At 35.9% G+C, this 17,843-nt stretch overlaps 1 protein-coding gene across 1 annotated transcript in view; it reads right to left on the minus strand.

Annotated features, from left to right (window-relative positions):
* Positions 1-6,380, minus strand: part of GNAT3 (G protein subunit alpha transducin 3) — a 55,212-nt gene extending 48,832 nt beyond the window's left edge. The window contains exon 1 of the mRNA XM_003252183.2: positions 6,125-6,380. Within this exon, the coding sequence (XP_003252231.1) occupies positions 6,125-6,242 (118 nt within the window). The 5' untranslated portion in view covers positions 6,243-6,380. The remainder of the gene's footprint in view (positions 1-6,124) is intronic.
* Between the last annotated feature and the right edge of the window lie 11,463 nt (positions 6,381-17,843).

The following is a 17,843-nucleotide window of genomic DNA, read 5'->3' on the forward strand; positions in this document are numbered from 1 at the left end:
CTTTAAAAAACAATTTTAAGTAGTAAATTTATTCTATTGAAATATAAAATACTGAGACAGGAATCAAACCCATGACTTCCCCCCTTTTTTATTAGCACTGCATCTTGTAATAAACAGAATGGATATTTTTAATATCTTATGGATTCTTAAACTCAGTTTCACCTTTAATCCTACTTTAGGTTCAAATTCTACATTGATGTATTTGCACACCAGTATTTGGAGGAAAATTATTGAAAGCAATGGCAAAAACTGCAATTACTTTTGCACGAACCTAATAAATAGGGGACGGATTCTGAACTTGGGTCTAATACCTTAAATGGAAGTATATTTTATTTTATATAAAACAGATCATGGAATCCTTGCATTATGAAATGTTTTGCTACCTTTCTGACAGTATGGAGAGGTAAATAACTTGTTAACTGCTCGTGTTGCTTATATAAATATTTTTAAAGGTAAAATATTTGTCTTGAGTCAATAATTCATGCTTGAATGAAAATATGCGAATATAAATATGTTCTGTAATATTACTAGAGAGCTTGTTAAACTGTAGTTAGCAGGATTCATTGTCAGCAAGCCAGAATTTTCAACCTCCTTAGCAAATACTATCATTTGGCTAAGCGTGGAATGTTTTACTAAATGGTTTGCATCTTTTACGTGAGTGCTTTACAAGCCTGCTTTTAAGATGTGCTGATCAATTGAGATAAATGCATCTAAAACAATCAGTCAAATATACACAAATTATTTGTCTATGTGCTTTTGCTTGTTGGAAAAGAGGGAAATTATTGGAAACTATTTGATGCTGCCATGGGCCATTCTGATAGATAAATGCAACGTTGTAAATATTTGGCAACTTTTTTTGTAAACTGTAATTATCTGAAACTTTCAAGTTGTTGTAGTCCCTTGCATTTTGGAGAAAAATTTAAACTCTCCAAGTAGGTCTTTTCTGCCTGAAGTTTTCTTTCCACTTCACTGAGAAGCAGTTTTAAATACTCGCATTAAGAATATTCATGCATCCCAAAGATTGGATACCTCTAGAAACATAAAATAAATAATTTGTTTATTTAAATTGACATAGAAAATGGTATGTATTTGTTGTGTACAACATGGCATTTTGAAATATATATACACTGTGAAATTGTTAAATCTAGCTAATTAACGTGCATTACCTTGCATAGTTATTTTTGTGGCGAGAACACTTACCCACTCTCAACATTTTTCAAGAATGCAATATGATGTCCTTAACTGTAGCCATTATGCTATATAAAAATATTTTGTAATATTTATAAATATGTTTAAAATAAAAAGGTACTATTGTTGAAGGAAGGAAAGAATGGTTTTAATTCGGATAAATAAAGCAAAACAAAAAGTTGGAAACATTATTGGGAATTTGTTTTACATGTTATTAAGAAGATTCTTCTTTTATTACCAGTGATCAGAAGGGGACTTACTGGTTAATCCTAATATATAATTATTCCAAAGAATGTGTTTATCTGATCTTATCCATGGACAGGCATGGACTATGTTGGTGTAATAAAATTTCAAAACAGTGTTTCTTAGAGTTGATGAACTTGTCATCTAACCAGTAAGTCAGAAACAACTCTGGTTTCCTGGAATCTCTCCCACTCATATCTAGGGATAATTAAAAAAAAATAAAGACTGATTAAAAAGCACGCATAGAATAAAAATAATCATTTTAATTTAACCTGAGTCTTGAGTCCTCACTTCTCTTAGTTACATGTAAAAGAAAGACAAAGGAAGAATAATGATACACATTTATCGACATTCGACTTATTTCGTATTTGGGAATCTATTATGCCAAAGAATAAACCACATTTATCTAGATCTTTACAAGTTACAAAATACTTTGACATCTATTATTTCTCTGGGTTTATGTGGCTAGCCTAAGGTCACTCTGGGAAGTACAAAACACATTACACTTGATGAAGGTATTAATAAATCAATTTCTACCTCAGGTGGTGTAAAAATGCATTCTGTTCTAGTATTAAATTGTAGTTTCCTCATTCTGCTCCATGGTTAAACCTGTTTAGCTAATTCTGCTGTGTAAGTTTTACCTTACTAATTATTTTGTGACAAGCCTTTAGATAGCATCAAAAATCATAATTCTGCTACTACATACCTTCCAGAATATCCATTTGTTAAATAAGTGAAACCATTTGAAAAGTTTGAAAATGTTAAATACAATAAATATATTACCTTCGAAGTAGTTTTTGATCTCTAGACTCCATCCCTATTCATGTTTCTAAAAGCCAGATAAGTGGAATAATAGTTTAAAACAGTAAAACTCAGATTACATCATTAAAATAATAGTAGTGTGACTCTTACAATATAGCACAAAGAAAAAATAAAAATAAAGAGTTTTAGAACTAAAAGAAAAGAACATCTATGATGAACTTCCCATGGTAATGCTGGAAATCACTAGCTAAAAGTGAAAAATTGTAGAATAAATGTTAATTATATATATAAATGTAGCAGAGGGTGTTTTGAATATGAAGAAAAAAGAAAGCTAATTTTTTTCCTATGCTTTCCATGGGGCTTCAAATCTGACCAGCCCATGTGATGGAAATTTGCAAAAAAAAAAAACAAACGAAACTGATGCAGCAAAATAAACTCAAACTGAAATTTGATGTAATAAGCATAAAGAGAGGAGAAAGGAAAAATGGGAACATGATCCATATTGAGTTTACAATTAAATGATAGGTATTATTTTAAATAAAAATACCGTTGAATGAAACGTTTATAAAACTTTAAAACGTACTTAGATACAAATGAGAATATTTTATCCATTAGAATTTGTTTTTCTTATGAAAATGTGCTCTTTCTGGAATATCTTTGCAAGTGAATTTTTTAAAGCACGTGACATTATTTTCTTGATTGCAGTTATCAAATGTGCTCAGCAATGTATGAGTCATCTCCAGTGTTTCCTAAAAGCCTACTTTTTGCTAAAATGAAACACAGATTTGGCATCTGTTCTGTAATTTTACTGAAGGTCTGAAAGGTGTAATAAAAAAGGCATCTGTCTGCAAGATGATCCTTTAATAGTAAAGTCGCACTTTGACAGCTCTTCAGATTCAGTGAAATCTTGTGTTCGATAATACCAAATGGTTACATCTGCTTTGCAGTACATGTTAAATGTGGAAAGTTGGCGTTATGAGTTTAAGCTTCTAGAAATTCATTAGATGAAGATCAACATACCGAAAAAAAATCTGTCAAAAGTGGTTTTTAGATTTCTTATTTTTGTAAATGTAGGTATTGACTCAGGATCTGGTCACTACTAAGGTTAAACTGATTAGTTCCATGTGACATGTACTCACTGATAAACTTAAAAGTGTCGTTCAGACCACACTGATGAATGAGAACGTCGTTTCAATGATGGGAAAAATTAAATAGATTTCACTGGTGAGGAGATTTGAGGGTGGGAGAGTGGAAAGTTTTGGTTTAGTTAAACTAAGCACTTTTATAATGTCTTAATGAGGGCAAATTGAATATAAAAATTACAGTTTTGAGAATTTGAATTCAATCCAAACATGAGAATGAAGTAGAGCTGTTATAAGACTGTTATGAATTTGATAATTGTATCATCATATGTAGAATTCAGACGGACTCCAAAGGGAAACTTTGCCAGATATTTGTAATATAATTGAAATAGGAGCAACTTAAGAGAATTTCATTTATTTTGTATAAATAAAATGCGACAAAGGAGTTTAGTGCACATAGTGTTGGAACCAAATAAATCCAAGTATTTTACTTACTAATGATGAAATTGTATGTATAAAATTGTAAACACCTTGGGAAAGTAAAACATGTAATAGTCCCACTAATGATTCTTTTATACTTTTGGTACAAATGTTGCTCTTTCTTCTTGATCTAACCACCACTTAAGTCTAAAAATAATTGATCTGACTTATTTTTCACTTGATAGCACTGCATACAATAAGTTGGGTCCCAGTCAATGGCTCTGTGGAGTTGAAAATTTACTAATTCTGGAACCCCGTATACATCAGTAGTCGTTGATTTTCAGTTCCAAATTTAAAAAAAAATCTTTCTTTTGTCCATCATTACATTGAACCTTTTTGACTCAATTTTCAATGATGCATTTTCAGTCATCTATACATATTCTTTTTGAACATTTTTAATTTATTTTTTTAAATTGACAAATAACATTGCATGCTTGTGTTGTGTCCAACACTATATGTTAAAGTAAAAATACACTGTAGAATGGTTAAATCTAGCTAATTAACAAATGTATTACTTCACAGTTATCATTTTTGTGGTAAGTGCACATAACACCTACTCTCTTTACGTTTTTCAAGAATACAATATATCATTAACTATAGTCACCTTGCTGAACAGTAGATCTCTTGAAATTTATTCTTCCTATTTAACTGTAATTTTGTGTCCTTTGACCAACAACTCCCTTTCCCCTTGTTCCCCCCAACCACCCTAGACCCTAGAAACCACCTTTCTACCTTGTTCTTTTCCATCACAACTGAATCTCTAGTTGACTGGCAGCTCTGATGTGCTTATCTCAAGAGTCATTGCTTTTGGCATGTTTAATAGTTTTTGTCTTAGTCTAAATTGTGGTATTAGCTCTTTCATTGTTTTGGCTTTCCATTTGTATTTTTACAAAATAAGAGAATATGTAAAAAATAGATAATTGGTATATTGAAAACACGCATCTATTGAAATGTTATTTAAACATGGAGATTTTTAATACATTTTATCACCATTCTTACGTCATTGATCTTAGTACAAAAGGAATATAAAAATGCATTTGTAGGAATGCTTGTCTTTCCCTTTTACCTTTCATTTGCTTTTCCTGTGTCCATATTACTTTCACTCTTGCTCAGAAACTAAGAGAATTCTATGGTGTGTTAGGAAGCATATATCTCCTGGTGTCATTAGCACTTAACCCACATCTTTCAAAGTCACCAACCTCTGGGTAGTTACTGACAAGTGCTGTGGGCCTGTGTTCAGGCACAGAACCTGTGTGTAAGCGGCAAGGATGTTTGCTTTCCTTTAAGGAGCAAGTGCTGGGAATCCCACAACTGGCTTCTGAAATACTCTTGCCACTGGGAGCAAATTAGACACAATGAAGGAATACTTAAATAAGTTTAAGTATTTAATTCATTTAATATTAAGTATTTAAGTGTTTAAATACTTAAAATATGAAGAAATTTGTTATGTGAAATATGCACGATTCTGAAATAAAATGAAGTCCTTTTGTGAATAACCAAAATCAGGGAGAACGTACAACTCATAATTGAATCAGAAATAAGTGCTTGCTTTGTATTCTTTATATAGGTCATCATTTTTATTTCAAAAACATATTTCTGTTTCAGTGACAACTGCATGTAAAATGTTTTATGCTTTATGGAAAAAATCTGCATATGGATTATTTTTATTCTTTCAATTAATTGAACATTTATTGAATTTATAGTCAAGGTAAAACACTGTTGAGTTTTGAAAGAAGGAAAAAAAATAAAAGAGACATAAATCCTGACCTGAATGAATATATAAATGCTCTAAAAGGATTTAGGTAGAGTATTTTTCAAGTGTACAGGCAATATTACAGGCAGTATTCAGGAGCCTAAGTAATATTATTAATATAATTTAAAGTATTTTATCATTATTCTCTAACTTGACTAATTGATTTTTAACTATACAAGTAAATAACAAACATTAACTTCAGCGTCAAACAATTCAACATATTTCCGTTTAAACAAAATAATATAACTCTTTATAACTTGTAACTAAAGGATTGCTTTCAGTATTAAAAAGCTGACATTCAGAAAATGATTAGGGTGCAATAAAATAATAAATGTATCTGATTTTTATTTTAATAATAGTAAATCATATTACTGACAGAGAAATTAGCTGATAAATATTTGCCTCTTTGCTTAACAAAAACATGTAATAAAATACTAAACAGAAAAATTATTAAATATTGATAGAGTACAAATAAATTTTCCTTAAGTTTCCAAACACATTTTTATAATAAATTTCCCATATGATAATACACTCGAAAGTAAAGTTTGAGAAAAGTAAATGTATCACAATCGAAAAACAAGTCAGGTTTTTGAAAGCAAAAGGGAAAAGAAATTACCTAATAGTAGCAGCTTTACGGTTCTTGCATCTCGCTCAGCATCCTCCTGAAGCTTTTTCTCCAGTTCTTTTGATCTTTTGGCTGACTCCTTGCTCTCTGAACTAATTCCACTTCCCATCTTGTAGTGGTAGATACTTGTCAGTTTATATGTTCAAACTTTTCAAATGTTGAGCACAGCTCTGGTTTGGACATAGGATGCAAGAGTAATGCTCTGCTGAAGTACCTAGCAGTCCATTCCCTAATGCTCTAAGATTCTGCTTTGACTAAGGAGATGCTTTCTCATCTGTCACCTGATCAGGTGGTAAAACCATACCACCCTGATGGAGGCTAGAGAGGAAGTTCATTATGCTTTCAAATTAAATGACTGCTTCGGGCACATCTTCGAAAACAGGCTTATCTGCTTTAAAGAATAGTATAAAATAATGTAGAAAGTTGTCAAAATCTATACACTAGAGATGATCTACAATAAGCAATTCAAATAGAACGTTTCTCACTACTGGGTAATTTTTATTACTGTGATTAAAAGTTATTATTACTAATCAGCGATGCTTATGTCTTCAGATATTTGGCTCTTCAATTTCTTTATAATCACTCCTATATCACAATCAGAATATATACATGTAAGTTATCCAACTTTTATGGTCTGCCTATGCTTAGATTATTACTTAAAGCTATTGAGCATCTATTAGCATCTGTCAGGGAACAAAAGTATCTTTTTTTTTTAACAATGGATACAAATACATATAGTTTTTATATTTGTACATATTGTATTTCTACAAATATAGAATTCAACACAGTTTTCTTAAATTATTGATTTTAGTCTCATAGGCTCCATCTCTATAAACTGAGCTTTTGCCGCCTGTGAGAAAGTCAATCCATCAACACGAATTGAGGGCCCACTTGGTGTAGACACTGAACTATGTTCAATTTAGGCAGCGCATTAACACTTTAGGGCCATTAACAACAGCTGCTGTGCTGGAGGGACTCTTACTGATTTGGTACCAAGGGAATAAAAACCAACGTTCTTTGAAACAGCAGGTAATTTGGTTTTTCCTACAAACTAAAAACAGTAATTACACCTAAATATGTTCCATAGCTTTCAACTACCCCAACAGATACCATGTACTTCTTGAAAATCTTCAGGATTGAGGGCAGAGATTATGTTGCACAATTTTTTATTTATATGAAGCATAAAGTGCTTGGTAGATAGTCAATCAATATTTTCCTTATAAACGGAGTCGGTTGCCTGTGGCACATCTTTCAGTGTGCGTTTTGGGATTTGTGAATGTGCTTAACCAGAAAATGCTGGAATACAGTCAATCCACCAACCTGTCAGCGGTGCTCTTCTTGTGGGATCATGTGCAAAATTTGAACAGGTGAGTTTTTACATATTCATGCAACAAGAAAATAGGCTGCCAGATTAAATACATATTCCTGCTTTGTTTACTTTTTCCACATTAAAAATATTAGGCTGAAGATACATAAACATAGTCAAAACTTCCTGGGTTCAATTCTTCCAAAGCCATATTATGATAGTATAAAGATGTGCAGTGGTGGGTAGGCAAGGATTTGTGCAAATCATGTGGTATTGCTTTTACAATGCAAAGGACCTGTCCCAGAGGAAGGAGATTTGCACGGCCTAATGCTCACCTGTGAACACAAAGCCCACTCTGAGAGCAACACTTAGCACATTTAATCTCTTTTTGCCTAGTGCTTTTATATAGAAATTGAGTATAATAGCACCCTGAATAAACAGAATTCTTGCATGTTCTATGGCAGAAACAAACTGACAGGCTACATCATATAATTTGCATTCAAGTATAAATATACCTCATAGCTTTTTGGCAGAGACGTACCCTGCTTTTAAGAACGTGTGTGTTTTACTAAGGCTTCCTAATGGGATTACTAACTAAACCTGACCAACTCTTTCAGGAGTAGGAGTATACATTTTCTGCACTGTATAAAATGATGAACTTCCACTTTTCTCTTGTAACCAGTAATGTTCACCAACTTGATGAGATTATCATGTTATTTGTTCATCAGTGATTAAAATATTCTTGACATAAAATTCTAGGTATGTCTGTGTTACAGAGAGGGAGAGCAGGAAAGCTGGAGAGGAAAGGAAGACTCATTTCTCAGCCTTGTCCCCTGGGTGCCTGGGACACAGCATCATTAATGAGCTGGGTTTAATACAGCTATTAGTTCATATTGCTTCACTTAGGCATATAGCTTTCTGTACGTAAAGAAATGAGGAAAATCAAAATAGTAAACTCCGCTAGCGTGGTGATAATATCTTACTAGCTTGAATGGTCTACGTGGTATATGGCACAGTACTAGTTATAGTAAATGTTCAAAATTATTTCTTGCTGACAAACTGATAGAGGCTGGAGGCCCTTTCTTTCTTGTGCTTAGTGACAGTACACTTAGGATTTCTTTTCTAAGATTTTAGAGTGACTCAAAAAAATCAACAAAAGGCCCAATTTTAGTTTTAAATCGTGTCAGTATATACAATTGTAGCTATTAGTCCAAGAGTCACACATTTGTTTCCTCAGTCTTAAAAGTAATAGCAGCATCCTCCTTTTCAATTGTTAAACCCTGTTTGTTCTACAGTAAGGGAAAACTGATAGAAGATGACAACAGAAAAAAAAAAACAAACTAAATTAGATGCTGTGACCATAAATTTTGTTTGTTCTTGAAAACAAGAAATGTGAAGCTAGCCAAAACACCAGCATCATGTTAGAGTTTTACACATACATACACACACACACACACACAGACACACACACATGTATGTAAGGTCAGAGCAAAAGTAATTGTGCTTTTGGCCGTTTTAAAAGTAATTACAAAAACTGCAATTACTTTTGCACCAACTTAATGTATGTTCCAGCTAGGAGAGATGGTTGCCCCATGTACACACACTTGCACACACACACACACAAACGTGAATGCACAAGCCCATGCACACACACAAAAAGCAAGAGATTGTGTTGGAGTGCAGTGATCTTTTAGAATAATCATTGAGAATGATGTTTAAGAACATTGTTTCTTCATCGCATCACAGTAAAATTGATTTGAGGAGAAATACAGAGATTGAACCACACTTAAGCTCCAATAGTCACTGAAATACCACAAGCATGGAGGATGAGAATAAATTTTCTCTTGATATTTTTGGTTAGGATCTCTGTGGAATCTTCAGAAAGGAACATTAGCCTTTAAAAAATTTGAGTAATCACTATTTTACATCAATGATTAAACATATAGCTTAAGGTGACATGCAATTATTTGCTACCTGCTTTTAATAACCAGATTTCAATCTATGTTTTTGGAGATGTCTCTTTTGCCAGTATCACATGCGTTTCTACAGTCATCAAGCTGAATTTCTCATGGGGATGTTACATGTGGCTGCCTTCAATGACTTGAGGTTGTTACATCTTAGGGATGTCTCAATGGCTCAGCTAATGCTGGAAATTGCCAAAACAGGCTGTGATCGGTGTTACTCTTTGTTTTGTTTCCAATCTTATAGGAGGTGTTGATTTCAGGCATTCTATCCCTAGGTGGTTTGAGTCGTGGCTGCCTTAGCAATGACCTTTATCCTTGTATATTCCCATGAAACTTGAGGCAAACCATCTCTCCTTTGCTAATGGTACTCAAATGCACACTTCAGGGAGCTCCAAGCCTGGTATTTCTTCCAGAGAGTTCATGCCTTTTGGGGCTTCCTAAGAGCAATCTTCTGATCTTGAGGGAATAAAGCAAACCTTACTCTTTCAAGTTAGTACATTCAGATGGTGCAACAAGCTTACATTGCCAACATTAAACAGCTCTTATGTTCTAATAGGTAACACAAATATGTGTTTTTATTCATTGGAGTTGATTTCTACCTTTCTACCTTTTTTTATGAATTAGGATAGAATTTTATATATGATTATTGGGTAAGAGTCACAACTGTTTCCCAGGGCGCCTTTTCCTGTCTCAAATTCTGTCTCTTTTAAGATTTTTAAAATATTGCTCTTTAACACATTTCTATTACTAACTCCTGTAATCATATTTCTCAGCAATTTCAGCCCTGATTATTGCAACAGCTTCTCACTTACGTTTCCTTACTCTAGGCTCCACTCTATTGCAGTCCAATCTGTCTGACTGTGCCAGGCTAAATTCCCTCAAAGGCAAGTTTAATTATTACTCGTTTCTGGCTGGAAAAAACAAATGATTCTATATTTCCTACTTCCTCCTGTGTTACTCCTGTAACATATGTTATTATTGAGTACATGAGTATGCCATGTACTCAATAATATAGTTAGCACTATCTAACTATCCAAATATATTTCCCGATCACAGGCAGACCTCAAGGATACTGCAGATTCTGTTCCAGACCACCGCAATAAAGTGAATTTCACAGTAAAGTGAGTCACACAAATGTTTTAGTTTCCCAGGGCATGTAAAAGTTATGTTTATACTATACTGTAGTCTATTAAGTGTGCAATAGCACTATGTCTAAAAAAGCAATGTGCATACCTTAACAAAAAGAAATTGCTAAAAATGCTAACAATTATCTGAGGCTTCAGCAATTTATAATCTTTTATAAATCACTGTAAATATTAACAAAATAAATGTTTACAGATAAACACAGTATATTAAACATCAAGAGGTGCAGTTTCATTGGCCATTGAACATGGTTTCAATACTTTTTAAAATTAAAGTATAGGAATATCGATAACTTGGAAAACAACACAAACCTGATTTTTACATAAAGCCTAACAAGAAAATAGTTACTACTTTTTGTTGTCCTTATTATATAACTTCTTAGGAGTATTTATATAGTAGTATATAAATAGTAATCTTTTCATACATCTTCATCAGAGCTCTGGGTTACCATGTGCATTGTCAATTTCAATATTTCAAAAGGAATCTTTTATTTTGAGCAGTAAGTCTCAATAGTGGGCTTAAAATATTTAGTAAACCAGGCTACAAAAAAATGTGCTGTCATCCAGGCTTTGTTTTTCCATTTATAGAGCACAGGCAGAGCAGTATCAGTTTTAAGGACCCTAGGATTTTTGGAATGTTAAATGAGCATTGGCTTCGACTTAAAGTCACCAGCTGCATTAGCCCCTAAAAAGGGTGTCAGCCTGTCCTTCGAAGCTCTGAAGCCAGACATTAGCTTCCCTCTCTAGCTTTGAAAGTCCTAGGGAGCATCTTCTTGTAATATGACTACTTAATGACACTGAAAATCTGCATTTAGTGTAGCCACCTTCATCAATGATCTTAGCTAGATCTTCTGGATAATTTGCCACAGTTTCTGTATCAGCACCTTGCTCTTTTGCTTTGCACTTTTATCTTCTCAAAATGGCTTATATCGTAAATCTCATGAACCAACCTCTGCTAGCTTCCAAGTTTTCTTCTGCAGCTCCCTCACCTTTTTCAGCCTTCATAGAATTGAAGAGAGTTAGAGCCTTACTCTGGATTAGGCTTTGTCTTAAGGGAATGTTGTGTTTGGTTTGATCTTCTATTCATGGCCACTCAAACTTTCTCCATATCAGCAATAAGCCTGTTTCACTTCCTTATCAGTTGTGTGTTCACTGGAGTGGCACTTTCAATTTATTTCCAACGCTTTGCTTTTATATTCACAACTTGGCTAACTGTTCCAAGAGGCCTAGCTTTCAGCTTATCATCTCATCTTTTGACCTGCCTTCTTCACTAAGCTTAATCATTTCCAGATTTTGATTTAAAGTGAGAGGCATGTGATTCTTCCTTTCACTTGAACATCTACAGGCCATTGTAGGGTTATTAATTGACTTCATTTTAATATTATTTTGTGTCAAGGACTAGGAATGCCGAAGGAAATGGAGAGAGAGGGGAACGGCCAGTTGGTGGAGCAGTCAGAACACACACGTGTATTACGTTTGTTGTCTTATATGGACACGGTTCATGGCGCCCCAAAACTATTACTATAGTAATACCAAAGATCACATATCACTATAATAGATATAACAATAATTTACAGTATGAAATGTTGAGAGAGTTACCAAAATATAATACACACACACAAAGTGAGTACATGCTGTTGAAAAAATGGTGCTGATAGACTTGCTCAAAGCAGGGATGACAAAAACCTTTAATTTGTTAAAAAAAAATCCCATATTTGCAAAGCACAATAAGTGAAGCACAATAAAATGAGTTATGCCTGTATTTCTCATAACAGTCTCTATTATAGGTGGGCTTTTACTCTTTCTGAACTAGGAGTCCCATTTTAGTTTTTACTCATTCTTCTTTTCCTCACTAGGGATATCTTGGTCTTCCACAAATGACTTTTTTGCATAGTACTCATTCATTAAGAAAGAACCTACCATTACACTTCACATCTACTAACATCCATTGGCTGATCTTTTATATTTTCTTTTCTTTCTTTCTTTTTTTTTTTTTTTTTTTTTTGAGACAGGGCCTTGCACTGTCACCCAGGCTGTAGTGCTGGCACAATCACAGCTCACTTACAGCCTCAGCCTCCTGGGTTCAAGTGATCCTCCTGCCCCAGCCTCCCAAGTAGCTTGGACTATAGGCACATGCCTATAGTGATTTTTAATTTTTTAGGTTTTGTGTGTATGTGTGAGAAAAGGTATTGCTCTGTCACCCAGGCTCAGCGGCACAATCATAGCTCACTGCAGCCTTGACTTCCCAGGCTCCAGTGATCCTCCCACCTCAGCCTCCCAAGTAGGTGGAACCACAGGTGTGCGCCACCATGCCTGGCTAATTTTTTTGTATGTTTGGTAGAGATGGGGTTTTGCCATATTGCCCAGTCTGTTCTCAAACACCTGAGCTCAAGCAATCTACCCACCTCAGTCTCCTAAAGTGCTGGGATTATTGGCGTGAGCCACTGCACTCTGCCTAATTTTTTAATTTTTGGTAGAGACAATGTCTCACTGTATTGCCCAGGCTTGTCTCAAACTCCTGGGATCCTCCTGCCTTGGCCTCCCAAGCTGCTGTTACTATAGGTGTGAGCCACCAGGCCCAGCCTGGGCAATTCTTCACTTCTAAGATCTCTCTAGAGGAATCTGCTGCAATTGGTTTGTCCTTCCTCATCAACCAGACAGTACACTTTACAGTGGCCATTCTCTCTAGTTCTTCTCTTCAATTTGTGGGTTCTAAGCTGGTAGGACATAAAATAAAATTTTGTTTATTGAAATCATTGGTGAATGGTGGGAGATCAATAGATGTATAGTATTAAAGAGCTCTTTACTCTGTATTAAAATTGCATAATTCTCCTTCCCAAATGATTTCAAATATGAAATTTTAGTTCTGGAATTTTAGGAATCTGTTTACCTAACAATGTTCTCTTGTTATATGTCAGGAATGAGAGTTTCAGCAGTAAACAAAATAGTTAGAGGCATGCCTTCATAGAGCTTAATTTCTAGTATTTGTTCCTGTGTATGTATGTGTCTGTGAGGTTAAAATTTACACAGACAATAAGATACATCTGTAAAGTATATAGAATTATAGATGGTGACAGTTGCTAAGAAAAACCAAACAGAACAGAGATAAGGAGCATGGGGATGGAGATGAAGATGAAAGATTAGAATTTCACATAACATGTCCAGACAAAAAAGCTCACTAAAAAAAAATAATTGTGTTAGAGTACGTTCTCTGAAAACTGACTTTAAGATGAAAAACACATATAGGAATTTTATTAGAAGGTGTTCTTTGAAACCACCCTTATAGGTGAGTGAGGGAAGCAATATCGGAAGAGGGAGGAATTGGATACACAGCAGTTGCAACAGAGAGCTCAGCCAATCTTGTGGGGAGCTCTGAAGCTGAGATAGTTATACAGATTTATACGAAAAAGAGACAAGAAGACTGGACTGTTGTATCTCTTTCAAGAAACAGAAATTTAATATATGTTTGCCCTGGAGAGAGGGTAAAACTGATCCTTTTCTCTGAGGGTCATTTCTGAGCAAGGCCTAAGCTGTGACCTGTCAGCCAAGGGAGTGGTTTCTTAATCTTGAAGCGGAACTATGGGCAAAGTACTTGAGCTTTTGTTATAGTTCACCTCCTGTATTACTTGGACACAGGTAAGTTTAGTACACTCACTACATCTGGGCATGCCCAAGGATTGCAATTACTCTTTTTCCTAAGGAAACTTACAAGAAGGTGTTCAGTGAATCAAACTACAGCCCTTGTCAATGCTGCTGGTCTCAAAACTGCAACTGTTATTCACCCATGTGAGGTTTCCTTCTCCTAGATTAACACCTAGGGTGATTATCTCTCCAAGTTTTTCCAGGACTGAAAGAGTCCCGGACACTTGGGACTTTTACTTTTAAAATGGGGACAGTGCTGGGCAAATCAGCACTGGGACTGGGACTACAGAATTTCTCAGGATGTGAGATTTTTAGTGCTAAATCTAGGAAAGCCATGGAAAACTGGGAAAAGGTGGTCATCTTACTAACACTTGTACTTGTGTATGTGGCTTATCTGTTGAGATGATGCAGATTCTTTCATGATGCATTGCAGGCCCCTGAGCATCATACCATTAACAGCCTGTGGCTTCTGCCCTTGCTGTTTACTATTAAGGTTGAGCAGGGAAGTATCAATAAACATCTCACCTGGTCACCTGGGTGCCGAGTGTATGCTGGCCTGATGTGATTGTGTAACAGTAGTCAGTCCTGCTCCTAATGACTAGAGTCAATTGTTCATACCTGGTTGGTGACTCCTTTCCTTGCCTGCTGGTCTCTTGGCACAAAGAAGCCTGAAGGGATAAAAAGACAGCTGTAATTTACAGTTTAATAGGACCCTTATTGTGCACCTGGTGGAAGGATTGCCCTTCTGGAAACCAGAATTAGATCCCACAAAGTCGAATTTTGTAGACCTAGGAAGCACAGATTCCCCACATGGGACATTGGAAAGATGGTAAGTGAGGTCACTTCTACTTCCATCCCATAATTCTCAGGTGTGTCCCTTGTGACCTTAGGGACACAAGCACTGTATCATTTTTTAAAATGCATCTAGAATGTATATTGCATCCTGAGGATGGCTGTCATTTGCAAGCTGACAGATTCTGGGTGGTGCCACATGAACTAGGACAAGTAGATTCCCTGGTTATAGGTCCACTGTTAATGTCTCCTTTTCTATAAATTGAGTCCATTGGTCCAGTGCAATGTTATGGCATTCTGGGTCAGTAGATCAAACAGTCTATAAACCCCAGGAGAGTGTTAAAACCAGTCAGAATGGATGTCTGTCTCTTCCAGAGTAGAGACAAATGATTGGTATTCTGATGGGATTGTGCTCCATAGGGGAGTCAGTTAATTTTTGTTGCTGGTAGGTAGAACATTTGGCAGAGGCAGTAATTATGTCAGCCTTGGTAAGTGGGAGGTGATGCTCTCAGGCTCATGCATAGCCTCCATCCCTGTCTCCATGGCTACTTCATTCCTAAGCCCATTAGTCTAGCACTGGGGATCTTTGTGTCTGCCTATTGGTTACTCCGAGCCTCTTCCATGCTGGATGCTCATTACTGGGTGTTAACATGCCGTACAAACCTTCAGCAGGTTCATTCATTCTCTTCCTCAGACCTCTTTGTCCCTCATCTTCTAGTCATTTCATTTCCAGGACCCAGAGCATCCAGCCAATTCATTCACAGCTATCCATACATACATTTTTACACTTTATTATTTTTTTAATTCTCTTTTTTAAGACAGGGTCTTGCTGTGTGGCCCGGCCTGGAGTGCAGTGGCACAATCACAGCTGTTGCAGCCTCAAGCTCCCGGGCTCAAGCTACCCCCCTTGCCTTGGCCTCCTGAGTAGCTAGGACTACAGGTGTGCATCACCACGCTTGGCTAATTTTTAAATTTTTTGTTAGAGATGGGGTCTTGCTATGTTAATCAGGCTGGTCGTGAATTCCAGGTCTCAAGTGATCCTCCTGCCTTGGCTTCCCAAAGTGATGGAATTACAGGCATGAGCCACCACCCAGGCCCATTTTGTTTTAAGAGTAATTTATCTTTTCACACAAAGTGGATAACCAGGTGTATTTACCACAGCTCCACTCATTTGAAGGATTTCTTTGTCACAGGTGACTTTCAGTTACACCCAAAGAAGGCAAATGACACAGCAGCTGTATCATTATTGTCAATACTTGTCTATCAAGCTGAGCTACCTGTGAGCTTAGCTTGGCTTTTTTCCTCTTTCATTACCTGGCTATAAATGTCAGCTAAGGGAGGAGCATTGGTGACTATGCCACTTGATTATTCAGATTACTTGTGCCCGCTGGCCGTGCTTGGGCGAAATCCCGGGTATAATACTCTGACTGAACAATGGATTTCTGTTAAGCACACGCAAGTTTATGATTTGGTGGGTCTTATGAAACCTATCTCTTGATGAGTAGCTCTTATCACATGGTCACCTGATGTCCTATTTTCCAATAGTCCAATTCCACCAAAGCTCAGTAGCATGAAAATAGTGCTTCCAAATGGTATGTATTTCTGCTATAGATGGCATTACTTTGCTCCCTATGGTTCTGTGTTATGATTCTCCAATAGAGCTTTCCATTAATTCTACAAGGCACCTTTTCTCACTGTACACAACTATAATACAATGGTTTTCAACTGCAGGTGATTTTGCCCTCCAGAGCTCATTTATGCATGTCTAGAGACATTTTTGGTTGGCACAAATGGGAAAAAGGGGTTGCTATCAGCATCCAGTGGCTGGCGTCTGCTAAATATTCTACAATGCACAGGACACTCCACCCCACCCCTTCACCCCTGTGCCACATACAACAAAGAATTATCTGACCTAAAAGTAAATAGTACTGAGGTTAAGAAACCCAGCTCTAGTACTGTAAGTCTATTGGGACATAGTCTCTCATATAGCAGAACTTCTCATATGACTTCCTAAACCTGCTGAAATCCCTTTGTTATTCTGGAAGCCTCTTGTGTCACTTTATCAATAAGGTGGAGCTGAAATATGCTGTCTTTATAACCCAAGGGAACTTACAAGTGGTGTTTGATTAGGTACAAGAGTCAATAATTTGTTCTTTATTTCAGAGAAAGGCCCTGACGTGTTTCATACTACTGTATTCCTAGAAACTCGGCTGATCTGGCAAGGTCTTGAATCTCTTTAGGGCTTTTGACCATCTTCTAGAGTTAATGTGTCTTACCAAGGTTTCCAAATATACTTGTCACTTCTTGATCATCTTGTGTAATTAACATAATGTTATCAATACAGTGGATCTATACAATGTGCTGAGGAATGTTGAGACAGTTCAGGACTCTTATGACAGAGCATGAGAATGTTAATACAAATCAGGACAAGTCCATAAATGCTTACAGCCATTTATCTCACATGAATACAACTATTTCTGTTTCTCCTTCCACATAGGAATGGAAAAAATGATTTTCACTAAATCAGTGGCTACACACTATGGACTTGAAATTTTGTTAATTTGCTCTAGCAAAGATACCACAATGGGCAAAGCAACAGCAATTAAGGTTACTACTTAGCTCCACTTGTAGCAGTACTTTGTCATCTGCCAGGATCTGTTTGGCTTGTACGGCTATCTCCTAAATTAAATAAGATATGATGGGGTCCACTATTCCTGAGTCCTTCATATATTTATGCTGACAACACTGTGTGCCATTTCCTCTAGGGTACAACATGGGTTTCATTTATTTTACTGGATGGTGTATTAGTCTGCTAAATTTGCCATAAAAAAATACCACACACTGGGTGACTTAAACAGCAGGAA

Source organism: Nomascus leucogenys, chromosome 11 (assembly GCF_006542625.1).
Source record: "Nomascus leucogenys isolate Asia chromosome 11, Asia_NLE_v1, whole genome shotgun sequence".
Taxonomy (NCBI): Eukaryota; Metazoa; Chordata; class Mammalia; order Primates; family Hylobatidae; genus Nomascus; species Nomascus leucogenys.